Raw genomic sequence first — 25,860 nt, 5'->3', positions numbered from 1 at the left:
TCCCAGTCTTTTCCCTCGGCCACTATAAATGTTCGCAGCATCTGCTTCAGGGTACCATTGAACCTCTCACAAAGTCCGTTGGTTTGGGGGTGGTAAGGGGTCGTGCGCTGGTGTTTCACCCCGCACGCCTCCCAGAGACACTGGAGCAATTCACTCATGAACTGCGACCCCTGATCGGTTAGGATCTCACTAGGGAAACCTACCCTAGAAAAAATGGCTAACAGAGCTTTAGCTACTGCCCTAGCATAAATACTGGCAAGCGCTACCGCCCCAGGGTACCGGGTGGCAAAATCCACCACCGTGAGAATGTAGCGCTTTCCTCACCAGCTGGGAACCATGAGGGGTCCCACAAGGTCCATAGCTACCCGCTGAAAGGGTTCCCCTATTACCGGTAACGGGTTCAGGGGTGCCTTCACACGGTCACCCGCCTTACCTACTCGCTGGCAGGCATCACAGGATCGGCAGAACTCTAGTAACACTGCAACAGCCAGGCTTGCGTCCTAGCGACCCCCTGATGCCCAGTTAGTGGAATGGAGTGGGCTACCCGCAACAACTGCTGCCTATATTCCCGGGGTACCACTAGCTGTCTCTTCCCTGTCCATACCTCATATAACCCGGTGGTCCCTTGCTCTCTGTATAGGAGCCCGCGGTGCCACAAGAAGTAATCAGACCCCTTGCTTGGCTTAAACTCGGACGCCCGCAGTCTCATGCCCTCCACGCTGGGATCAGATCGCACCGCATCCCTAAACTGGGCACCTAAATCTGGCCACCCCCCGGTCACATCTGAGTCAGGGGGACAGGGAACAGGTACAGGAAACAGTAAGGAAGATAGAATGGCCTAAAAAGGTCAAATTGTGCGCCTTGCACTACACCAATGGAGATATGGGGAACCAATAAATTGTGAATGTGTGGTGACGGAACAAAAACTGCAATAAGAGTGCGGAGGTGGTGCTGGCAGGGATGGGGTTAATGATAAGCAAAGAAAAGAAAGAAAGCTCCCTAATAGCCGCACAAGAGAACACCTATACCTATGTTAAAAATTACTATTTATTAATAAATGATTAAAATATATTTATTGCAGCAAAAAGCTAACGTGAACCAAAGTGATTAAAATAAATTAAAAAATGGAGGAGGTAACTGTATGCCTAATTCAAACTAACAGTGTATGCTAGGAATAACTATTTTAGAATGTCCCACTGCTATATAATTATACTAACAGTGGTAGTTATACCAATACAGTTCTATATAGTTTGAGGACTACACCTAAATGGAGAGTATAGCTTAATGTAGTGTGTGTGCTCAGAATAATATATTTGTTGAGCCAGCTAATGCTAGTATACGGATATATACACACACATATGTACCAGACCAACGGGTTCAAAGGTAAATGAACCTAGAGGTCTGTTATGTTTAGCAGAACAGCTATTTCAAGATCACAAAGTATGTGTCTTGTACTCAGAACCATGACAAATAGGAAAGTAGTCAGAGTGTTGTGCTTCCTTTAGAAGGCTCCGAAACACTCTAACTGAGAGAAGGCAACAGTCCTCTCCGATATAGCCAGCGCACTAGGTGGTGACGCTTAGCCTGCCCAACATATGTTTCACCGTTGTGGCTTCATCGGGGGCAATTACAGAGTGATTCTCTCAGATCTTTATACACTTAATTCTTACCCCATTGGTTAATTAATGTCAGACTGTGATAGGGCTTCTGCATACAAATCCCTCCCACACTTCAAATTGGGTTACATAATGGTAGGGGTCCCTAATTGGCTATGACTCATCACATGGTTAATGATACATCCCATTGGTGGGTGGTGGTCATGTGATCTTGGCCCCAGATTATCCTGCCCCTTTGTTTGATTATGGGGGAGGAGAGGAGGGGAGGTGCAAAAAGTCCTATATGTTTTATGGCCGGGAGTAGCATCGCATCATCAGAATGCGACCTCCCTCATTGGCAGCAAACAGCATAATGCCAGTAACCTCAGTACAGAGCCAGCCGCACATCCGATTGGTTATTCACAGTCACATGACTGTTCGGCATCTTAGCCCTGCCTTGTGGTTTGTTTTGCAAGGGATGGTTGTCATAGCTCCCAAGAATGCCATGCGCTGATTGGCCAGAAGTTGCGTCGTGTCATCAAGGCGCGACATACCTATTGATAGTATGGGTGAGATCACTGCAAGCAATATTCCCAAAATAGCTGAAGAAAAAATGTTTTAAACATTACTATATAGAACTGTATTGGTATAACTACCACTGTTAGTATAATTATATAGCAGTGGGACATTCTAAAATAGTTATTCCTAGCATACACTGTTAGTTTGAATTAGGCATACAGTTACCTCCTCCGTTTTTTAATTTATTTTAATCACTTTGGTTCACGTTAGCTTTTTGCTGCAATAAATATATTTTAATCATTTATTAATAAATAGTAATTTTTAACATAGGTATAGGTGTTCTCTTGTGCGGCTATTAGGGAGCTTTCTTTCTTTTCTTTGCTTACAGGAAACAGTAAGTCAGTGTCAGAAAGCGACTGAGTCTGGCTTACCTGTCTGGTCTCTGCAGAGACTACTGGAACTGTAGGTCCCAAATGCAGGGGGACAGGGGCTGGTTCTGCTGCGATCCTTGCTGACTGGCTCCTGGTGATCGCTGCAACAGGTGCCAGCTCAGTGGTAAAAACACAGGTAACGTGTCCTAGGTCGTTACCCAGCAAGACCTCAGCATCTAACCCAGGCAAAACTCCCACCTCCCTCATGCCACGTCCGGCACCCCAGTCCAAAAAGACCCGGGCAACCTGCAGTGACCGCGGTCCTCCGTCTGGCATAGTCACTTGCATCCCGGTGCCCGGGAGCAAATCCTCTGGCCGCACCATTTTAGGGCGAACCAGAGTCATGGTGGCATTGGAGTCTAGCAAGCCGTCCACCTGCCGGTCTCCGATGGTCACCTTCCGCAGATGCTTCTGCCGGACATCGTTGGGCTGCATCCTGACTGGAGCAACCTGATGTCCCCCGCTCTCAGCTGCTGGTCCTGAGGTGGCAAGTGCAGTCTCTCCGCTGGGAATCCCTCTGTGGGCTGGTTCCATGGCTGTACTTGGCTCCTCTGTGTGTGCCAGTCGCACACACGGGCGACCGGCCTCGCAGCTGGTGAGCGTTGCCCCTGATGGGGTCCCTTGGACCGGTCCCGGTCCGGACAGTCTGGCCTGAGATGCCCGACCTTGTTGCAAGTGTAACACCGCCTCTCATGCTTGAACTCTGCAGCCTTGGGTGCGCTGTTTGCTGCCGCAGGCTGGTGAGTCAACGGAGGGGTAGTCTTAGCACCCTGGGCCGCACGGCCCGCTCCTTTGGGTGCTACAGGGTCCTTCATTGCAACTCGGCTGGCCACATACTCATCCGCCATTCTCGCTGCATCCTCATAGGTCTGAGGTTTATGGTCATAGACCCATCCCCTCACATCTGTGGGAAGCTTCTGCAGCAGCTGCTCTTGAAAGAATATGTCCAGCATGGTATGGAATGTTGTAACCCCATTCCCCTCCACCCACTGAGTCCTGTGCAAAGCCATCCTACTGGCATAGGTGCTGTATGACTCTCCAGGGAGTACTACCCCCGTCCGGAACTTGCCCCTGTAAGATTCTGGGGTCAGGGCATACTGGGTTAGCAGCTTGCTTTTCACATGACCATAGTCATTGGCATCCACGCGTGGAATACCCATCACAGTCCGTTTGGCTTTGCCAGATAACAGTGGTCACAGTCTGACCACCCAGTCCCTTCTTGGAATTCGGAACCGGGAACACTGCATCTCAAAATCATTCAGGAACGCATCGAGGTCATCTGTGCCATCCACGAACTTGCTGAAGCTGTGATGATCCCCCCGGGAAAGACCTTGTTCCCCGTTTGCAAGGTAGGAGGTTCTTCCGAGCACTGCTGTCAGGAGCTGTACCCGCTCTGCAGTGCTAACACCCGTTCCCCATGTAGCCAGAAGTGCAGTGAGCCCAGGGACGGCACGCTCGACAGCCGCAGCTGCTACCTCGACCGCAACCCCTGGCGCCAAGCCACCCATGACCGGGGGGTCACTAGCACTCTCCTCATGTCCTTGCAGCCCCGGAGTTGGAGGGACCTCCTGCACTTCGGGCTGAATAGCGTCAGCCAACACAGCAGCTATGGGGACTTGCCCCTCTGGTAGAACCCTGCGGTCCTCATGATGCTCCAAATCCTCCTCCAGTTGTGCCTTCGACCACCCATCTGTCGGTAAGCCATACCCCGCACATCTCTCCACGACTTTCTCTCTGGTCTATGACCTGAACCTTCCTGAGCGATCGCTCATGGTGCCTTCGGAGTATGGGTGAAGGGAACAGTGAAGTCTCTCGTGCTCTTTAGAAGTGTGTGTCAGTTGCTACTTGTCTGAGGAGCTCGCAAGCTACAAGGTCCTCACTATATTTCAGAGCCCGCAGGACACTGCAATATAGGTTCAATCTGTATACCACCAGCTGCCATCAGTTTTTTAAAAGCTTGTCACGATGACATCAACTTTTATCAACACATTTATATTTCTGGGTACTTGATTGAACAGAACAAGTTGCAAAATAAATTGTGATTTATTTCCTTAATAAACAAACACACGACATCTGCAGAATACACTTAAAACCACACTCACTGAGATCAGGAAACGAAATAATTGTTCTTAGGAACGAAAGAAATTATCCTTTGCTTGCCAGTGCAAGAAATGCAGCCTTGGTTTTAAAAGTCCTGTGGTTATGTGGTTGTTAACCCCTTCACTCCTGGACTGGTTGCTGCTGTACTGGAACAAAGTCTTGCATCTTTACATCATGGATTAAAATTCAGGAATCACACTGGGAATATTTGGGAAGCCACATTTATAGACTGCCCAAAGCTATCTTTAACATGTGGATCCAATCCCCTCGTGGGAACAAAAAAAACCACGAATAGCCAAGTGACCCACAGTTCATAAGACCGGTCAAAAGGGCTGTCCGGTGGGCAGGGCGCATGGGTCAGGTTGACGCCCATGCCACTTAGCATACCTGGGCTACATCCATTTCTTGGGGCCACTGGGTCTGGTCTCTGTCTGAAAGGTGTCACTAGCCTGACATCTGCTGTGCATCAGAATGCCATTATTGTATACATTATGGGTCTCTGGGTCTTTTCATAATTGACACTCTTATAGACAGGGGGACTCTAAATCTGTGGGAGCCTTTTGAGGCTCCATCATAAAAATAATTACCGCCCTTTGAGGCTTGGTCATAAAAATACCGAAGCTCATTCACCCATATCACAGCTGGAGGTCCAAGTAATTCCTGCTTGGACTTACAAAAAAATACATCCTGCCTTACATTTAAGATCTGCTATCATGTGTTGGTTAGAGCAGGGGGGCGCAAACTTTTTTCCCTGCGCCCCCCTGCCAGCTGTCCCCTCACTCCCGCGCCCCCCCAACCCCAACTTACCCGCGCTACGGCGTAATGACGTCACGTTGCCATAGCAACGTGACGTCACATGACCTCACAGCGTCATTTTGACGCCGCATTGCCATGGCGAAGCAGGGAGGAAGCCGCCGGAGCCGCGGTAAGTTAGGTTTACAGAGGCCCTGCAGCTCCCCCGGCACTTAATTTAAGTGCCTTCGGGAAGCGCACAGGGCCTCTGTACACCCCGCGCCCCCCGTCGGCTGTCTCCCAGTTTGGTCACCGCTGGGTTAGAGGGTATGGCAAGCAATGCATCTTGTCTTTTACCCTCGCAGACAGGGAATGGCCTGCACACGGGGAATAAAAATGGCGGGGACAGGGCAACAACAGTAATGCATGGCAAATCAGGTATTAACCCTTTCCTCCCCGTCACACTGCCTACAGCCCATACTGTCCCGACAGACCCGCCGAGGACTGCCGAGGACTTGAGGGAGGAAGGCTGCCAGAGGAACCCCCCAGAAGAGAGGCCAAGTCCACCCACCTACCTGATGTTCCTGCTACCTCCAATCTTGGCAACTGGCGCCGCAGCACCGCATCCCCAGCGGAGAAACGCCGAGACAATTAGCGACAGATCCCCCAGCACACTGCCGTCTAGAACTCAGCCAAGACCCCCCTCCACTAACCCTCATTCCCCCCCACCACAACCCTCTCCTACCCTTTTCCCCCTGCCCCTTCCCCCACACCCCTCCCTTCCCCCACCCCCTCTCCTCCCCAACCCTTTCCCCCTCCACCCCAACCCCTCCCCCCCTCTACCCACCCCCCTCCTGAATCCCCCCCTCCCTCCTCCCCTACCTGCCCATCCCGACCCCCCCCTTTCCTCCCACCACTTACCAGAGCCAGGGGAGCCGGAGCCGGGGGAGCCGGAGGGTGACGACCCCAACCTGGGGCCTCCGACCCCGGCAATCATGGTACAGCCCCCCCGAGAGAAGACCCTGGCTACTAAAGAGGACTATGCAGACTATATCTCTAACCCAAGGTTGGATCCATCTTTTTCCCCCTAACCCCGATATGCCACCAATCTATTCCGACCCCCCCCTGCCCCTCCACCACCGCCACTGTCCCCCAGCCCCCTCCCCCCCTCTCCGATCCCCTGTGCCCCCCCTCCCTCCCAGAGTCGCCCAGACCGGGGTCCCCATCACCACGCCAGCAATACCCATACAATCCAAAAGAAGAACTATATACCCCTGACATTTCGAGCAAACCACTAGCCTCCCCCCACCCCTCCCCCACACACTACCCCCCCTCCCCCACCCCCCCCCCCCACCTACAATCCCGCCAAAGGGAGGCAAAGCCCAGAACAAATATCACGTGACAGGATGCACAGAGAACTTATCAACGTCATGTATGAAAATGCTTACATCTATGTTAAAATGTTGTGGTATAGATCCCTCCACTTCCTCCTCCTTCCTCCCCCCCCCTTTTCCCCTTCTTCCCCCCCCCCCTTCCCCTCCTTTCCCCCCCCCTTCTCCCCTCTCTCGCCCCCCCCCTCCCCAATCAACAGAAAGGGTAACGCAGCCTTCAAACCCTTCCCCCCATCCCCTCCCTCTCCCCCCAGGGCAGCCGAAGTGATGCTTAGGGAAATGTAATGAAGGCATTAAAAAACAACAAAAAAAAAACAAATGCGCAGCCACAAGGCAAGACAACCCCCCCCTCCCACCCACCCTCTGCCCCCCTCCCCCCCATTCCACTCCCTCCCACCCTCGACCCCCCCTCCTATCCCTCCCCTACAAATCAAATGAAAGAGTACTCTATGAGAGTTGAATATACTACTAAAATGGGACAACGCAGTCAGAAAGCATAATCAATCCCCCCCTTTCCCCCCCCCACTCAAAGAGGCACAGGAATATGTAAACGATGAGTTCCATAAAAGGCATTTTGAGGATGTACACAACAATTGTGGGACTAGAAAGACGCTGAAATGTTTAGAGTAATAACCTGATTAGGCTATGTCTACAAAACAACAACTGTAGAAAGAAATGCTTTATATGTTTGCACACAGGTTTTTCCTTTTTTTTTCTTCTCTTTGTTTTTTCTCTCCCTTTCCCCTCCCCCCGCTCTATATCCCTCTCCTCCCCAGTTAGTCCCATGCCCTTCAGCCTACAAGACCCAAAGGCCACACTGCGCCGCAAATTTAGACGGGAGGCAGCTTTCCCCTCATTTTACTGGGTCTCCATTAAACACTGTATGGTCAAAGACATGGAGGGTGTCGGACCATGTACCTGGTTCTCTCTCCCATTCCAGGCTTGGTGTCCTGGAAGGATCTCCAGGGGTGTTTAACCCCGCCACCTTTCTCACTGTCGTGAGAAAGGTTACTCTTGTTGGGCCTGACAAAGGCCCGTATGTTCTTTTCTTCCCCTATGTGTCCACCCTCCCCCTCCTCCAATCCGATGCCCAGAGACGTCCTATCCCTTTCCATCCACACCGATTAGGGACCTTCGTCCTATGCCTGAAGAATGAGCTCTTGTCATGGGAAATCCAAGAGCATCAGAGTCTGGAGCTCTGGGAATACCCCCCATGGGACAATGTCTTCCATTAAATTAATTTCACTTAACGTCAAAGGACTCAATTCAGTAAAAAGATGAAGCTAGACCTTCAGGACCTAAAGAAATCTAAGGGAGACATTGTCCTCATCCAAGAGACTCACTTCAATTCCCCAACCCCACCCAACACATTCAAAAATATATTCCCCCAGGCCTATTTTGCATCCTCGCCAAGCAAAAAAAGAGGAGTAGTCATCCTTATACGGAATGGCGTCCCTTTTGTTCTATCCAAGTCACTCCCAGACCCCGATGGTCGGTTCCTGATACTACAGGGCATCCTGTCTGGCACCCCAATCACACTTGTAAACGTCTACGCCCCAATGACAACCAACTCCCTTTCCTAAGAACCCTCCTCCAATCCCTCGAACAGCAATCTTTCTCATCTCTGATTATCGGAGGTGACTTTAACATGTGGCCTCTCACGCACTAGACAAATCGAACCCGCCCCCACCCTCCTCCCATCCTCTCCCACTCCATATACCATCCAATCCTAAAAGAAAGCTAAGAAATTTAGTGACATCATTGAGGAATACTCACTAGTGGATATATGGAGGCTCAGCACCAGGGTCATAGGGACTATACCTTCTTCTCCACCCCTCATCAGTCCTACTCGAGGATCGATTATTTTCTAGGTACTAGCAACATCTTCCAGGCGTCCTCCCAGTCAAACATAGGCCCTATCACCTGGTCCGACCATGCACCAATTGAACTTACCCTATCCATACCCTTTGTGAAAAACACCCAATACAAATGGAAATTAAATGATTCCATGTTAAACTGCCCTGACACAGAAATGGTACTCCGCCAAAAGCTATCAATGTTCTTTCAAATTAACGCAGGATCAGTCTCAGCCCCAGCCATGCTCTGGGGGGCCCTAAAGCCTCCATCAGAGGAGACCTGATTTCAATCGCATCACACAAAAAGAAAATTAAACTTAAGCTCCAAAAAGAGATCTTAGACAAGATCACCAAGCTAGAACAGCAGCATAAAACTACGGCATCTAAAAAAATGCTTAAACAACTAAATCTAGCTAGATCTGCTCTCAAACAGACCCAACTCGAGGAAGTAGGCAATAAAGCTGACAGGCTTCTAGCCTCAAAATTCAGGGGCACGAGAGTCAAATCTCAGATAGCCCGCATACAGACAAGAAACGGACAGACCACATACATAGAAAAAGAGATAGCACCGGAATTTGCAGACTTTTACTCGGACCTTTACAACCTTCACCCCCCAACCCAGGACCCGGTTAGCCTTAATACTATCTCACAATATCTAGAGCAATGTAACCTGCCCACCCTATCCCAGGAAGAGGTAGAGAAGTTAAATAAAAATGTCTCCCAAGAGGAACTATCTGGAGCCATTAAATCACTCAAATTAGCCCAAACCCCGGGCCCAGATGGTTTCTCAAACTCTTATTATAAAATGTTCATGCCAATCCTCTCCCCATACCTATTAGATATGTACAATTCCTTCCTCCAAGGGGAACCAATCCCCGCTACGATTACAGCGGCAAATCTGGCTATAATCCACAAGGAGGGTAGAGACCTGCTCCTCTGCGGTAACTATAGGCCATCTCCCTGTTAAATACCGATCTCAAAATCTACAGTAAGATCTTGGCAAACAGGCTAAATCCAATTCTCCCTAGACTCATACACATAGATCAAGTAGGTTTTGTGTCAGGAAGACAGGCCTCCGACAACACCCGCAAAATTGTGGATATAATAGACCACGTGCCTCTCACTGGATCCAAAGCAATGATTCTGAGCCTCGACGCTGAAAAAGCGTTCGACAGAATCAAATAGTATTTTTTAGACCAAACAATGCTGAGGTTCGGCTTCAGTGGCCCTTTCCTAGAGGGAGTGAGAGCCCTCTATCAAAACCCAACAGCGTATGTCAAACTATCAGGCGGCTTCTCGGATCCAATAAAAATCAGGAACGGGACCAGACAGGGCTGCCCGCTTTCCCCCTTGTTATTTGCCCTAACCATTGAACCTTTAGCGTCCAAAATTAGAGCCGAAAAAAGTATCAAGGAGATCCAAATTGCGGACCGAGAGTACAACATTTCCCTATTTGTGGACGATGTGATTCTGACCCTCGATGACCCCCTTTCCTCCCTCCCTAGCCTTCAAAGGCATCTGACTCAATTTGGGCAGATCTCTGACTATAAGGTCAAGATAGACAAATCGGAAGCCCTAAATATCTCCCTCCCACCCCAGACGTGGAAACTTATCCAAGCCCACTACAAATACAAGTGGAGCTCCACCTATATAAAATATCTGGGGGTTAAAATTTCAAACTCGTATAACTCCCTTTATCAACACAATTACCCCCTGTGACAGGGTAAATAAAAGCCACCAGTTATATGCCTGGAAAACCTATGTCTAGTCTGCAGTACAGCACTGACTAGGTTAACTTCAGCTGGGAACCTCAGGACAATTAGCTGGATCCCAGCTGCCTAATCAAGGTGTGTTAAAACCCAGGCTGTAGACACATGGAGCCTGGCTGTTGAGGAGAGAGGAGTAAGCTGCTAAAGAGATTCCTGTAACAAGGTCTGAGTAGCAAGGTAGTTGAATTGTGAACTGTCTGTCCCCTGCATAGGAAAAGGGTAACTGCCTGATTTATAGACTGTCTGATAAAGAGAAACTGTTTTGTTTGGTTTGCGGAAGAAAAAGCCATTTTCGTTTGTTGCTGATGAAAAGCTATTTTTGTTTGTTGCTGATGAAAAGCTATTTTTGTTTTGTGTGCTGTATATCTTTTAAGGCTAAATAAATAAGCCTTGTCAAGAAACCCACGTGTGTAGTTGCATGTACCCTGCAACATATGGTGTCAGAAGAGGGATTTTGAAAGGCCCCTGAAATAAAAGGGCCATACATACACACAAGAATGAAAAAAATGGAAGAATTTTTTTAAGAGTTTTTGTGCGAGCAGACCAAAAAGCGGGGACAGTTAATGCAGGAGCAGGCCCGGCTGCAAGCAGAGAGAGATGAAAGACTTTTGCAGCAGCAAACCCAGCTCCTAACCCAGCAGCAGGCAGCACAGGAGGAGCGAATGGCCAAGCTGCTGACCCAATTCCAGGGGTCTGCCAGTCCAGAACTTGGAAGCAGATCCCCGATACTCCTGAGGAAAATGGCTCAGAACAAGGATCCAGAGGCTTTTTTACTGACTTTTGAAAGAGTTGCCGAAGCTCAGGGCTGGGCTACAGATCGCTGGGCAACTGCTTTGGCCCCGCTCCTCATAGGAGAAGCCCAGGCCTCATATCAGGGTCTCCCAGCAGATCAGACAATGGACTATCGCCAAGTAAAAGCCGCCATACTGGATCGCTTAGGTCTGACCCCAGAGACCTACCGGCAGCAGTTCCGGAACATGAAGTACACCGCTAAGATGAGAAACCGGGTCATCGCTCAGCGATTATTGGACTTATGTACACGCTGGATACAACCTGAGGAGTGCACTAAGGAGGCAATTCTGGAGCAGGTGGTTTTGGAACAATTTCTACAAATAATACCCCCTTCCGCACGCTCGTGGGTAAAACGCCACGCTGCTGAAACCCTAGCTTTGGCGGTCCGACTCGTGGAGAACTTCCTTGGGGCTGAGCAGCAGGCGAGTGTCCTGGACCCGACTCCACCGGCACTTGCGGACGCCCAAAGAGGGAGGTCAGATCAATGGGGAACCTACGGCCAATTACGGAACCGCCAAGTCCAACGGAAGGAGCAGTCGTTCCAGCAAGGACGGAGTCCAAATGCTGCTCCCCGCAGAGACCCTCATCTCCCTCCGGATGTCAGCTCGTTGCAAAGTGAGAGGAACTTCCGAGGACGTCGCCCACAGGACCCACCAGATGCCTGGCCTCCAGTAACCGGTCCAGCGGAGCGCTATCCACAGCCCCCTCCTGTGCGGGAACCCTCTCCATGTTCCGCCTGCGGAGAACAAGGCCACCGATATGTGAACTGTCCACTGATGGATTGTTCATTCAGCAGAACCGTCGCCTCGGCTTTTACTGGGGAAAATTACAAGCCCTGGCTACTTCCAGCCCTGATTGGGGGAAAAACCGTCCAGGCCCTTGTAGATTCAGGCTCTGGGAAAACTCTGGTCCTCCAGGAACTGTTACCGCCCAACGTGTGTTCTTTTGACTCCCCATGGAGCATAGAATGTATACACGGCGATGTAAAACGCTATCCGATGGCAAAAATCCAGCTACAGGTAAAAGGTCAGGAGGCTTACCTCGAAGTAGGAGTTGCTTCTTGGCTACCTGCCCCTGTTGTGCTCGGTCGGGACAGGCCTTTCTTTTCGGACCTAATGGCCCCAGTCTTTCACGAGGAGCCTCCTTCTAGGGCTCAGGAGAACCCTGGAAAACTGTTCCCCTTCTCGGCAGACCTTTTTCCCAGTAGACACCGGGTTCAAAAGACTCGGAAGCAAAGACGCTTGGACAAACAGGACTGGTTGCAGAAATCTGGGTCTCAAGGTGACCATTCTAGTAGTCAGAGGTCACAAGTGATGGCTGGGGATGGCCAAAGGGAGGGGGATATGGGCCCTGGAGATTTACCAGACCTGTACCTCCCTGACTTTCGCCAGAAGCAAAGGGAAGACCCAGTCCTTGCTAGACAGTATGACAAGGTGGTGAAAATTGATGAACAGATTTTAGATGCACAGGGGGTGATAGTATTCCCCCATTTTGAGCTATCAAAGGATATCCTATTTAGGGTGAATAGGCAGACACAAACAGGGGAGGTCACCAGACAGATATTGGTTCCCAAGGCGTTTGTTAAATCTGTGTTCACTCTAGCCCATACTGTCCCTTGGGGTGGTCACCTGGGCAGGGATAAAACATTGGACCGTATTTCATCCCGATTCTATTGGCCAGGGATGCATAGTGATATTGCTAAGCTATGTGCAGCATGTCCGGAGTGCCAGCTAACTAGTCCAAAAGGATAAAAACCAGCCCCTTTGGTTCCTCTACCCTTGGTGTCAGTTCCCTTTGAGAGGATTGGGGTAGACTTGGTAGGACCTCTAGAACCTTCTGCAAAAGGACACAGGTTTATCATTGTCATAGTTGATTATGCGACAAGATATCCTGAGGCGTTCCCCCTGAGAACAGCAACGGCGAAGCAAGTAGCCAACAAGTTGTTGGAACTGTTCTCACGTGTTGGACTTCCCCAGGTTATGTTGACAGACCAAGGTACAAATTTCATGGCTAAACTGATGCAGGATGTCTTAAAGTTACTAGAGGTCAAGTCTGTTCGGACATCGGTCTACCATCCACAGACTGACGGATTGGTGGAAAGATTTAACCGAACTCTAAAAGGGATGCTGAGGAAATTTGTAGATTCAGAGAAGAGAGCCTGGGATGAACTTCTCCCTTTTCTGCTGTTTGCAGTGCGGGAAGTTCCCCAGGCCTCCACAGGATTCTCTCCATTTGAATTGCTCTATGGCCGCCAACCCCGGGGTATCCTAGACCTCCTAAAGGAGTCCTGGGAGGAACAGCAGTCCCCTTCTAAGAATACCCTGCAATATGTACTAGACCTTAGGAAGCGCCTAGATGTGGTCGGCCATTTTGCCAGGGAGAATCTTAGATCAGCCCAGGACAGTCAGGAGAGACATTACAATCAGAATGCTCGCATGAGAGTGTTTCACCCAGGAGACCAGGTGATGTTATTGTTACCCAGTTGCGAGAGTAAACTCCTGGCCAAATGGCAGGGCCCATTCGAAGTACTCCGCCGTACGGGTGATTACGAGATCGCTCAACCAGGGTCCAGGAAGGGTAAACAAATTTACCATGTGAACTTGCTGAAACCCTGGAAGATGCAGCGGTCTCTATTCATGCACCCGGTGGAGGAGGAAACGGACTTGGGTCCTCAGCCTCCACGGGAGAACATCGTGAGTGACGATAAAATCCCAATGGGTAAACAGTTGTCCTCTGAACAAAAAGGGGACTTGTTAGCAATAATTACACAATTCCAGGATGTTTTCTCTGACTTACCAGGACAAACTAACTTAATTTCCCATGCAATCGAGACAGCACCTGGGGTAAAAGTACGTTCCCGTCCTTATAGGTTGCCTGAAAGTCGTAGGGCTCTGGTAGAGAAGGAGGTACAAGAAATGTTACACTTAGGAGTGATTGAGGAATCATGCAGTGAGTGGTGTAGTCCACTAATTATGGTCCCTAAACCCGATGGGAAGGTAAGATGTTGTGTGGACCTCCGAAAGTTCAATACGGTATCCAAGTTTGACGCATATCCGATGCCAAGGGTGAACGAATTAATTGACGCCCTTGGTAACGCGGAATATATATCCACGTTGGACTTGACAAAAGGATACTGGCAAATACCCTTAGAGGAAAAGTCCAAATGCAAAACAGCCTTTGCCACTCCCATGGGTTTATACCAGTTTGTGACAATGCCATTTGGACTGCATGGAGCCCCAGCCACATTTCAGAGACTTATGGATAAGGTACTGAGGCCCCATAGGACTTATGCCACAGCCTACCTAGATGACATTGTCATTTATAGTAAACACTGGCGGGCCCATTTAAATAGGCTGAAAGCGGTCCTCAAATCTCTAAGAGAGGTAGGACTCACAGCCAACCCTAAGAAATGTGCCTTTGGTTAAGTGGAAACCAAATACTTAGGGTATGCAGTGGGAGGTGGAAAAGTAAGGCCACTAGCCGACAAGGTAGCTGCCCTGAAAGAAGTTCCGACCCCCAAACAAAAACGCAGGTACGCTCTCTGCTGGGTTTAGCAGGATACTACCGGCGGTTCATCCGCAAATATTCGGAAGTGGCAGCCCCTTTAACAGACCTCACAAAAACGTGTGCCCCTACACAAGTGGTGTGGTCAAGGGATTGTCAGAGAGCCTTTGAGGACATAAAAAGGTGTCTATCAGAGGGTCCCATCCTTAGAAGCCCAGACTTCAACAGCCCTTTTATAGTGCAAACAGATGCATCAGAGATAGGGCTAGGGGCAGTGTTGTCACAACAGTTTGAGGGAGTTGAACATCCTATCCCCAAGGGAAAAAAACTACTCAGTGATTGAGAAAGAGTGCCTCGCAGTAAAGTGGGCAATCGAGGCTTTGAGGCATTACCTGGCAGGAGTCCATTTTACTTTGGTGACGGATCATGCTCCACTGAAGTGGTTAAATAGGAAGGATTCCAATGCTAGATTGACTAGGTGGTATATGGCCCTCCAACCCTTCTCATTTAAGATTCAGCATAGGCCGGGAAAAGAGAACGCAAATGCTGACTTCTTTTCTAGAGAAAGGGTGGATGGTTGGGCTTCAGCCGTGCATAGCCCCAGCCACACACTAACAGGGGAGGAATGTGACAGGGTAAATAAAAGCCACCAGTTATATGCCTGGAAAACCTATGTCTAGTCTGCAGTGCAGCACTGATTAGGTTAACTTCAGCTGGGAACCTCAGGACAATTAGTTGAATCCCAACTGCCTAATCAAGGTGTGTTAAAACCCAGGCTGTAGACAAAGGTCTGAGTAGCAAGGTAGTTGAATTGTGAACTGTCTGTTCCCTGCATAGGAAAAGGGTAACTGCCTGATTTATAGACTGTCTGCTAAAGAGAAACTGTTTTGTTTGGTTTGCGGAAGAAAAAGCCATTTTCGTTTGTTGCTGATGAAAAGCTATTTTTGTTTGTTGCTGATGAAAAGCTATTTTTGTTTGTTGCTGATGAAAAGCTATTTTTGTTTTGTGTGCTGTATATCTTTTAAGGCTAAATAAATAAGCCTTGTCAAGAAACCCACGTGTGTAGTTGCATGTACCCTGCAACACCCCCCTATTTCACCAGATTAAAAAAGACTTGGAAACGTGGAAAAAAACCCAAATTTCCTGGTTCGGAAGAAGTGTCCGTATAAATGAACGTCCTCCAATGGTTACTATATTACTTCCAAACCCTCCCCATCGTAGTGCCACGCCCGGCTCTAAAGAACATCCAGTCACTAATACTCCAATTCATTTGGAACGATAAGAGACCTAGGGTCCCAAGGTCAGTGATGCTCTCCTCAAGAGCAAGAGGAGGCATGGGGGTCCCCGACTTAGTCAGATATTACCTCGCAGCACAATTGAAGCAGGCTGTAGTTTTGAATTGCGACCCAGCCTCGGCCTGTTGGCTCGCAATAGAGTCACATTACGCACAGCCTCACTCCATCCAAGTGGCACTCTGGACCACAGGAGGGAGAGGGAGTGGGCCACAGAGGTTCGGTCTCGGAGCAATGGGATGCATGTGGGACGCATGGCTCAAAAGCAAAGGGAAGTATGGTCTGCTAGCTTCTCCCTCCAAGCTCACCCCACTCTTTGGGAACCCCAACTTCCCGCCAGGGTGTTCCACAAGACAATTTGACCAATTCCAGGGTCACAATATTAGGATGGTTGCCGATCTACTGCAGAAGGGAGAGATCCTAACTTTTCAGGCATTAAAGAACAAATTCCAGACCCAAGACCTTCATCTATTTAAATATCTACAACTTAGGCACTTCCTACACTCACTGTCTCCAACCTCCAAATTCCCCCCAATGACCCGGTTTGAAACCCTATGTCTCAAAGACATATACCAGAGAGGCCTGATATCAGATATACAAAAGCACGGAACCGACATCAGACCCCCCGAAACACCGCTATATGCAAAAATGGTCGGACAAACTAGGTCTCCCAATAGATCTGGAAGACTGGGAGGATATTTGGGAGCAAGCCCCTAAAACCTCAATTTGTACGACAATAAAAGAAAACATCTATAAAATTATATTCCAGTGGTACCTGACCCCGGCTAGGCTGAGCCAGGTCTACCCCGGCACACTGGACCTGTGCTGGAGGGGATGTCGTCAAAAGGGAGACATGGCCCACATTTGGTGGTCATGTCCGGAGATCTAGAAGTTCTGGACCAAGATCCAGACACTTATCTATGAGATCACTGGAATCCCCCTCCCCCTGGACCCTCTTACCATGGTGCTGAGCAAACCCATTGACGACCACCCCCCACCAATATCCCGGCTGATCAGGGACATGCTGACAGCGGCCAGATGCTCTATAGCGGCAGCCTGGAAACAGATTAAGGCCCCCATGAGAACCACAGTAGTGAGAAGGGTTAATGAGGTCATGACTATGGAGAAGCTTACGGCCATGCTCCAAAAGAAAATGCCCCAGTTCTGGAACACATGGGACCCTTGGATCGAGAGATAAACCCCCAAAAATTCAAAGCACCTAGGTCTAGCAGCCACCCCCAAACAATTGGGGAGCTGCACGGGGACACCTCTGGGCAAGCCCACATACCTCCCTCTCCCCCTCCCATGTTTGTCTCCTCTCCCCCCCCCCTCCTCTTCCCCTTACTCTTTTTCCTATTGAAAACGGAAAACTGTTATTGGTCCTTCCCTGAAAGTAATGAGCCGACATGTTGTGGGCCCACAACACTACTGTATGTTAGATTATCTATGACTGTGACCAATAAAAAAATTGTTACAAAAAAAAATTATGTCTATGGTTATGGACAAAGCCAAGGTCCTCTCCTTTGCTTCCCTGACTACGTGGAATCCCAAAGGGTGAGATATTTGGATACTTTCAGATAAAAGGTTTTGCCCAACGTGTGAGCTCACCACCACCACCCTTAACTCTATCAGAGAGTCTATGTAACGTCGCCCCAACTCAAAAAGGACAATCTCGACCATCTATATCTCAATCTTTCTTCCACCCGCAAAAAGTGAATTTCCATTTATATCGCAATGGGAGAAAGATCTGACCCTGGAATATGGGGAGAGATATTTGGGGCGGCGGTGGCCATGAGCTCCATATGCTTGCAAATTATAGAGAATGCGTATAAAGTATTACACAGGTGGCATTTAACCCAAGTGCGCCTGGCAAGAATGTTCCCGGGGACCTCCCCCATATCCTAAGGCTTGCAGCCAACGAGCCTCGTTCATCCACATGTGGTGGCTATGCCCTGAGGTGGCAGGGGTATGGAAAAAGGCGCACAGACTGGTGGAAAAAGTACTGGGCTTTCCTTTCCCCCTCGATCCTTGGTCGTGTCTTCTAAACAGACCCCTGGACGGTATTGACAGACACCAAAATAAATTGATATCTCATATAATGACAGCAACACGCTGTGCCATAGCGGAGAAATTAATGAGCCGGCTCTGCCAGTCCTATATCAGATTAAAACAAGAATTTGGTACTCTCTGAAAATGGAAAGACTAACAGCGTTCCTAAGGGATTCCTGCACAAAATTTCAAAAGGTAATCATGAGGCACATTGTACAGGCAATACCTCCCCTTGAAAACGCTTTCGCGACTCAAACCCTAGGGGTTCCCTGCTTCCGCACAGACCAGAAAGGTAAAAGGGGCATAGGGATGTGAGGTGTCCCTGAAAAAGTCAAGGGGTCCTTAGGTTAGTGGGGATACCCAGTAAATGCCCAGGTCAACCAGAACCGGTATAGGTGTTCTGAGGTGTTCCAACAATACATATAAGGTTGTGAGGGGATTCTTAGAATCCATACTGTCTATGCAATAGTGTGTGGGGAATATGGCTCGTGAAAAATAAAGTGCAGCTTTTTATTCTATTCTATTTTTATTCTATTCCCCATACCAGGGGATATATTTTATTAACAAAGTGTGTTAAGTACATATGTGCTTTGTGCACAGTAAAATGAGGCACAGGGATGAAAAGTATCCCTGTAGCTGAGGGAATCCCTAGGTTAAGGGGTGTACACCAGTTAGTGCCAAGGTGTCCCAGAACCTGTATTGGGTTTGTGTGTGCCCCAACTGAATATAAGGTACCCCAAAATGTATGCTGTAATAAAATATGACATATGGTGTTTTTACATTTACTATAAGGTTCAATGCAGTCAGACTGGGCACATGTTTAAGGTGCCAGCTAGTCTGCAAAGAATCCGTAGATGAAAGAGGAGACAGGATGTTGAGAGGTGTCGGAGTGCTAAGTGGACGGGGCAGGGCGGAGTACTGGGTCCAGAGAACAGAGACCCCCTGTAGGAGGCGGGAGGCAATGGGCTGGCTAAGAAAAAGATAACGATCGTAGGTGCTTTTCCTATTGGCCAGAAAATATGTCCTGCCCAGAGGGCATCCTGAGCTGGCTCAACACACCCCCTGCCTCTGACATCATCATCCAGATGAGCCCCGCTCTGATTGGCTGGTGGGACATTTTCCCACGCCCAGATAGGCTGCAGGGTTCTGTGATTGTAACTCAGAAGTATTATAAACCCCTGAGTCAATCAGATTTGCAGATTCTAAGCACCAAGTCCAGTGATTTAAAATCCAGACCTCTGGAGAGAGGGGAGGGGTGGCGTCTGGAACTGCAGGCTGATTTCAGTTCTTGTACATTGCAGGCTAAGTCTCAGGGGCAAATCCTTATGTAGTATTCCTTGCACCTAGGAGTCTAGTTTTTTTACCCCAGTTCCCAAGTAAGTGTGTCTTTTATGTAGTTTGTGTAACATCCTGTGAATAAATTTACAATTTTACAAATTTAAAATTTATTTCATTTACCTGTTTTGCTCAATATATGATCCTAGTAAAAAGGCATAAATGCTTGGTCTCCTGTGACAATGTCCATCTAGGAGAACACAAGATACCTACTGTTCCATTATGTCTGTTGCCTGGCATGGGAGTACTAAAAGAAAGACCTGCACAACAAGGAGCAGCAGCAGAGGCAGTATGCTGCTTTTGTTGTGGTACTGATGTGATTTTGCAGCTTCCTATTATATCCCAAGAAGCTGGGGGTCCCAAGAGCTAAAATTAATGCAGTTTATCTCCGCAGACCCCCTACTTCAAATTTTTTTTTTTTAACTCATCCAAGCAAAAATGGGATCCCTGGATAAATTAAATGCTAAAAAAGGTTACTTAGCTACATCCTGGTCCAGAGTATCGACCTCTTCTTTGGATAGTATGGGAGAAGGAGCAGCTCAGTGTGTAAAGATTGATTGGCACTGAGTTTGAAGCAAGTGAACTTGGTTCAGTTCCGGTGTCAGCTCATTGTGACCTTGGGTAAGTCACTTTATCTCCCTGTGCCTCAGGCACCAAAAACATAGATTGTAAGATTGCGGGGACTGTGTCTGCAAAATGTCTCTGTAAAGTGATATGTAAAACTAACAGCGCTATACATGAACAAACTATTATTTATTATAATTATTATAGTAAAGGCTTCCCAAGAACCCTTATTTGTTTTATTTTTCTCCTTTTCCCTTTCCTGACCGGCCTGAGGATCAAAATATTTGTCTAGGTTATATTGTCATAGAGTCAACTTGGGATCTGTGTATCCTGCAATAGTAATGTCCTTCAACGTGACATTATGATGTATTCCCCTCTCCTTTTCTTTTGTTCTGTATTTCTGCTGAATAAAATGATAAGTTAAAATAAAAAAAAGGAGCAATCTCTAATAAGTCTATATCAATGTAACTCCTATAATGTCAGCATTTTGTTGAGCTCTAAAGAACACACCTAAACCCTTTAACCCCACAGTGCACATTCACTGATATACATATAGGAATAAACACAAAACAGAGCACACCGCTCACTCAATTATTTATTATTGATATTATATCATTATTTTCAAAAATGGGTGCTACCTATGTTCTGAAGTTAATAGGTTTTTTAACACATACATGAAAGGCTGACAAAGTCAATCTGTCATTCACAAAAAGTACATAATTTCATGTACAGTACTTTCTGTGAATGACATATCGACTTTGTCAGCCATTCATTTATGTGTTAAAACCTATACATATAGGCATACTGATACTGATTGAGGCACACTCACAAATACACTGACACTCAGGAGATTATTCCCGAAACTTCGATAGGGCCGAAAGCACGGAAGCTCCCATTGAAGTCAGTGGGAGTATCAGTACAAAAATGCCCTGATCAGCATAGTTTAACCCTTAGACTGCTGGAGGGGCCACGACACCAGAGTACCCCAGCCCCATCCGACAGTCCCAATCACGTGATGAGGGCCACAGACCGATTTCCTGGGTCCCAGGACTAGAGTGATCGCGATGTCACTGATGACAGAATGATAGAGGAGTCCTCCTCTTCTGTTCCTTTTCCAGTTAAAATCACGTTCTGCTCTGCCCTGATGTGCTATTATTTTTACTACAGTCTTCTGTGTCATTCGCTGCAGGCTGTGATTGATACAACAATAAAGACATATGTTTTCAGTCATTAAAATAGGTAGTTACTTTTTTCAATTAAAAAACGTCATTGCTATTAATGGATTCTACCTAAAAAGGAGTGTTCCTACTCCCTGTTGCTCTTCGTACAGTATATGTGTATATCACAGATGGATACACATTGAATTATGCCCGTGTTCTGTCTTGGTAGACACCTTTGTGAATCACAAAGTTAATTTTCACTTATAACAGAGAAGACAGGAAAAGACCACAGGAGGGAAGCCAATGTCAATCTCTTGTTCAAATATTACTTTGCTGCCTTAGGCAAGTCCCCGCTCGCGCATATGCCCAGCACACACGCTCACCGGCGCTCGTCGCTTAGGTAAACGCGAGCGCTTGCGAAAATTTCAAGGACACCCGGCGCACATGCTTGGAGAGCTTTCCAAGCATGAGCGTGCTCAGCGCCAGCAGGGACAAAGCCATAGGTAGAATGAACTCTGTACGTGTAAATAAATAAATAAATCAAGCATTCATTTTATTTTATGTACCACTATTAGGAAGATTTTATTATGGTAAGATACAAAGATGATACATCAATGTGTAGATATTTCAATTAATATTTATCTAACATTTTAAATTGTTTCATAATATATATGTTGCAAGAAATTACAAGTGTGCAAATATATTGCCTTGTTTTCATATCAAATTTGCAACTTAAACCTTTGAATTATGTACTGACAATTTCATACCACATTTAGTCAGACAATTGTTTTAAAATTAGGACAGCACGGCATCTAGAGTAGGTCTTCATCGCTAAAAAGCAGAGATAGGGGTGGGGTGGCGGAGCCGCTCTTTTCTGTTCCTAGAGCTGCTGGAGTTCTTATCTCAGTAGCAATCTGCCGGTCTTCAAACGTAAGTGGTTGGAGAGTTGGAAGTGCTGGCAACGTTGGCTACAACACTATTCTTTTCCAGGGTTTCCCAGGACATTTTGGTGCCTCTGGTAGGTCCAACAAAACATCCTCATGACTATTTGGAACATTACCATTATCCCCTCCCACTTTTGGAATATGGGGGACTAATGGAGGACCATTGGCCCCCTGTATGGATGGAGTAGCTGATTCCCCAAGAACATGACCGGAATTATGTGACTGTTGTGGTGTCACTAACACCTCAGCTGTTTGTGAAGTTGTCTTAGACACCTGCGGGATTTCATGCACTATAGGTTTGACTGTTACTTCTGTTTTCCTTCTGTCGGCTTCTTTAAATTCTTCAGAAGAGTCACATTTTTTCTGATCATGTTTTTTGCATCCTTTGTGTTTTTTGTGTCTTTTTTCTTTTTTATCCTTTTTTCCATGCTTGTCTTCTTCTTTAGGATTAGGACCAGTAGGTCCTCTGGATTGCAATTGAGGACGGCCAGGAATTACTAGATGTATGGGCCTTTCTAAAACCATGCGGAGAGGTGAAAGTCCCCTATTGTAAAATGATGGAGCGGACTAGAATAAGAAAATGAAATACACAATTACTTTTTTATTGCACATGTATATTATGACTATAATGATTCAAATATGAATATTTAAACAATGTATTTCACGTAGTGCCCATGGTATACATTGGAACAAATGTAAGATGAGTTCTAACTGAAATGTAACGTCCTCTTTACAATTAAATTAAAACTGTTTTTACATCAAAAGTTGCAGTCCCCACCTGCCAATCTAATTTTTTAATTGTCATTTGTTTGCTTTTTCTTTCCGATCACATACTTCTTTGTGAAATCCTTGAGTAGTTTTCTGTTTCTGTTTTGCTGGGACCCTTAAAATCGCTGCTATTTCCTTCTCTAAAAACTGCAAATGTCTCTGTTTTTGACAATGTGACTTTAGGGATGTTGGGCCTTTCTTCCCTAAGCTTTTATATCGGCCCCTAGAAAAAACATATTTCTTACTGTGGTTTTTATATTCTCTAAAATTGCAAAAATATTAACACATCTCCAATAAAATGGTAGAAAGCGATACTGTCAGCTTACTGCAGCTCAGGCTACATGTTACAAATTGGGAATGCAGATTGAAAACATTGTTACCAAAATATAAACAATAAATGGCTTATTACAGTTTGATATCCTCATTCCTTTGCTTAGTCATACGTTTGAAAGGAACTAAAATGAAGGAACAAAAGTAAGAAAATAAGGTATTTACCATTGCTGGAAAGCATTGGGGAACTGAGTGGACTTTAATCGCCTTGTTTGTAACATTAAATTTGACATCACAGTTGAAAGTACTCTAAAATAAAGGGAACAATGAAAATAACAAGTTTTAGCTGTATGAATGGTATTTTATGCCACATGCAACATTCAAGCAATTCCCAACTCTTTCTCCATATGAGTTATTGTGGCCATATTGACTATTGCAGCTAGTGATACCTGTATACAAGTTTGCTGCCAGGACAGACACACATTGTGATAGTAAAGAAGTTTTCTTCTTTGAGTTGGGAAGCAGGAGTTCTCTGGAGCTGAACCACATTATTTCCAGCTCAGTGGACTTCCTAAGCTGCTGACGGTATCTCTCTTCTGTTTAAAGGTCCCGCGAAGCTACACCAGAGGTGTGCAAACGGGGGCGTGGCGCTTACGAAGGCCTTGCGCTGTTCCCCACAACATTTAAATTAAATGCCGCAGGAGCGCACAAGGCCTCTATATATCCCTTACACCTTGACTCTGGCGGCTTCTGGTGACGTGTCACTGTGGCAACGCGGAGTATAATGATGCCGGAGAAAAGGAATGGGGGAGAGGGGAGAGCAAACAGAGGGGCACAGACTAAAAAGTTTGCTCACCCCTGAGTTAGACTACGGGTCTGGTAGAAAATCTGACAGTCGTTTCACCTTCAAACCTAATGCTTTATCAGGGAGGAAGAGCAAAAGCAACAGGTACTTAATAAAAGTACCAATCGACCCGATGTTACTGACCATTGAAACGCTACCACCAGCATATAAAGAAGTATAGCAAGAGATCGTAAAAACACAGACAACACTAAAGACACAGGTGCTAATTGACAAGTTTAAGAAATTAATCTTTGAGACCTCTACAACTACAAGAACTAAATCATACAACGGAAGATAAAATAATTGAAGCGGGATAAGAAGTACTACGAGTCAAACTCTATGTATTATTGGATGGACTTCCGGAGAAGGCAACAGACGTATTGCCCATGGGAAAGACCTTCATTTACATCACCCACTCACCCATCAGACCTGGACGTGAGTGACGCGACAGGAGGATCAGGCGGTCCTTTTTTAGATGACAGATTTATACAATGACCAGTGGAGAGACCCAGATACACGGGGAGAAGACACGCAGAGAAAATAAGAAAAGAATCGCTGTTGTGCTGGGGGGAGTGCTGTTGTGCTGCAGGGGGGTTGTGTGGTATTGTGCTGGGGGCAGTGGTATTGTGCTGGGACGGGAGTGTTTGGTGCTGTGGTATTGTGCTGTGGGGAGTGTGTTGTATTGTGGTATTGTACTGGGCGGAGTGTGTGGTATTGTGGAGATTGTGTGTGTGGGGGGTAGATTTGTGTGTATGCGTGTGGGGGGAAGGGGGTTGAGGGAGGGAGTGTGCGAGCTAAAGAAGGGGGGAGTAAGAAAGAGAAGGGGGAGAAATACATGGGGGGAGTGTTAGAAGGGGTGTAAGAGAAAGACGGGGGCCACCAGCAGGGGGGAAGGCCCCAGCTGAAACTCTAGTCCTGAGCCCCAGGAAAGCTGTTGTCTGCCATTGAAATAAGTATGATATTATCATTGTCGCAAGTACTTACACTGCTTTCACTTATCTGACACTCATCTTCCAGTATGGCATAGACAGACTTAGTACAGTTGGTCTCTTTCATTGTAAATGACACATCATACATTTTTCCACCAAGCCCCTATAAAATAAGGAATGAGAGACGAAAGATGTTGAGAAAAATATCACATTAGACTGATTTTAAGCATGAGTTTGTAACATGAAATCTCCTTCACAGTCTCCTAAATTCTGTTAAATTCGCTCATTTGTAGCATTTACTCTGGGAAGGAAATCTCTCTCTTAGCATCTGAGGCTGCGTAGACTTTTATGAAATGAGGACTCAGTTTCCCTCACTGGAGGCCTTGCATGCCATGTATATCTGCAGGTAATTTATAAAGTTATGCATTGTGAGCAACAGGAGCACATTTGTGTTAAAGCTGCAGCCACAAAATGTGCTGGATTTTCACATATGAAAAGGCATTCTGCTCAGAAAACTTGTAAACATTTCAGTAAATGTAATCGGTTTTAATTTAAAAAAAAAACTAAAAATTCGCCGCCACTAAAGCGAAAATGTGTATTTTTTGAGAATAGAAAATATATTGTCGTGGAGGTAAAAGTCATTAACCACATTGTTTGAGTACTGAGGAAAAGAATACTTAGAGTTTTATTTTTTTAGTAACTCTGAACTATAACTAAATAAGCAGTTAATGAGTTTTTCAATAGAAATATCAAGATCAAGATACCAAGTCAGGAAGTGCATTTATTGAGCTTTTGCCCAAAATGTACTTAATGAGTTTTACCTATACAACGATGATATATATAAGTAGTAGACGGCATATCAGCTGTTTCCTTCCCATGGGTATCATTTGTCCACAACACGATGATGTATCATCCTAATTATGTTCACCCTCTGCCTTATTAAATGTAACACTTTGCTTGTGGATGTAAAGTACAAACCTTTCTCACCCAATAACGCCACACAGAAGGAAAGAGGT

General features: G+C 46.8%; 1 protein-coding gene and 1 long non-coding RNA gene across 2 annotated transcripts in view; one reads left to right on the top strand and one right to left on the bottom strand.

Moving 5' to 3' along the window:
- Window positions 1-25,195, top strand: part of LOC142466038 (uncharacterized) — a 183,049-nt gene extending 157,854 nt beyond the window's left edge. The window contains exon 3 of the long non-coding RNA XR_012788034.1: window positions 25,138-25,195. This is a non-coding gene — a long non-coding RNA (uncharacterized LOC142466038). The remainder of the gene's footprint in view (window positions 1-25,137) is intronic.
- The window catches only part of LOC142466031 (uncharacterized), a 78,745-nt gene that overhangs the window by 40,038 nt on the left and 12,847 nt on the right, over window positions 1-25,860 (bottom strand). The window contains exons 8-9 of the mRNA XM_075570654.1: window positions 24,900-25,007; window positions 23,297-23,380 (exon numbers count right to left, since the gene is read on the bottom strand). Coding sequence (XP_075426769.1) covers window positions 23,297-23,380; window positions 24,900-25,007 — 192 coding nt within the window. The remainder of the gene's footprint in view (window positions 1-23,296; window positions 23,381-24,899; window positions 25,008-25,860) is intronic.

This window comes from Ascaphus truei, chromosome 14 (genome assembly GCF_040206685.1).
Source record: "Ascaphus truei isolate aAscTru1 chromosome 14, aAscTru1.hap1, whole genome shotgun sequence".
Classification (NCBI taxonomy): Eukaryota; Metazoa; Chordata; class Amphibia; order Anura; family Ascaphidae; genus Ascaphus; species Ascaphus truei.
This window is presented reverse-complemented; position numbering and strand designations above follow the sequence as displayed.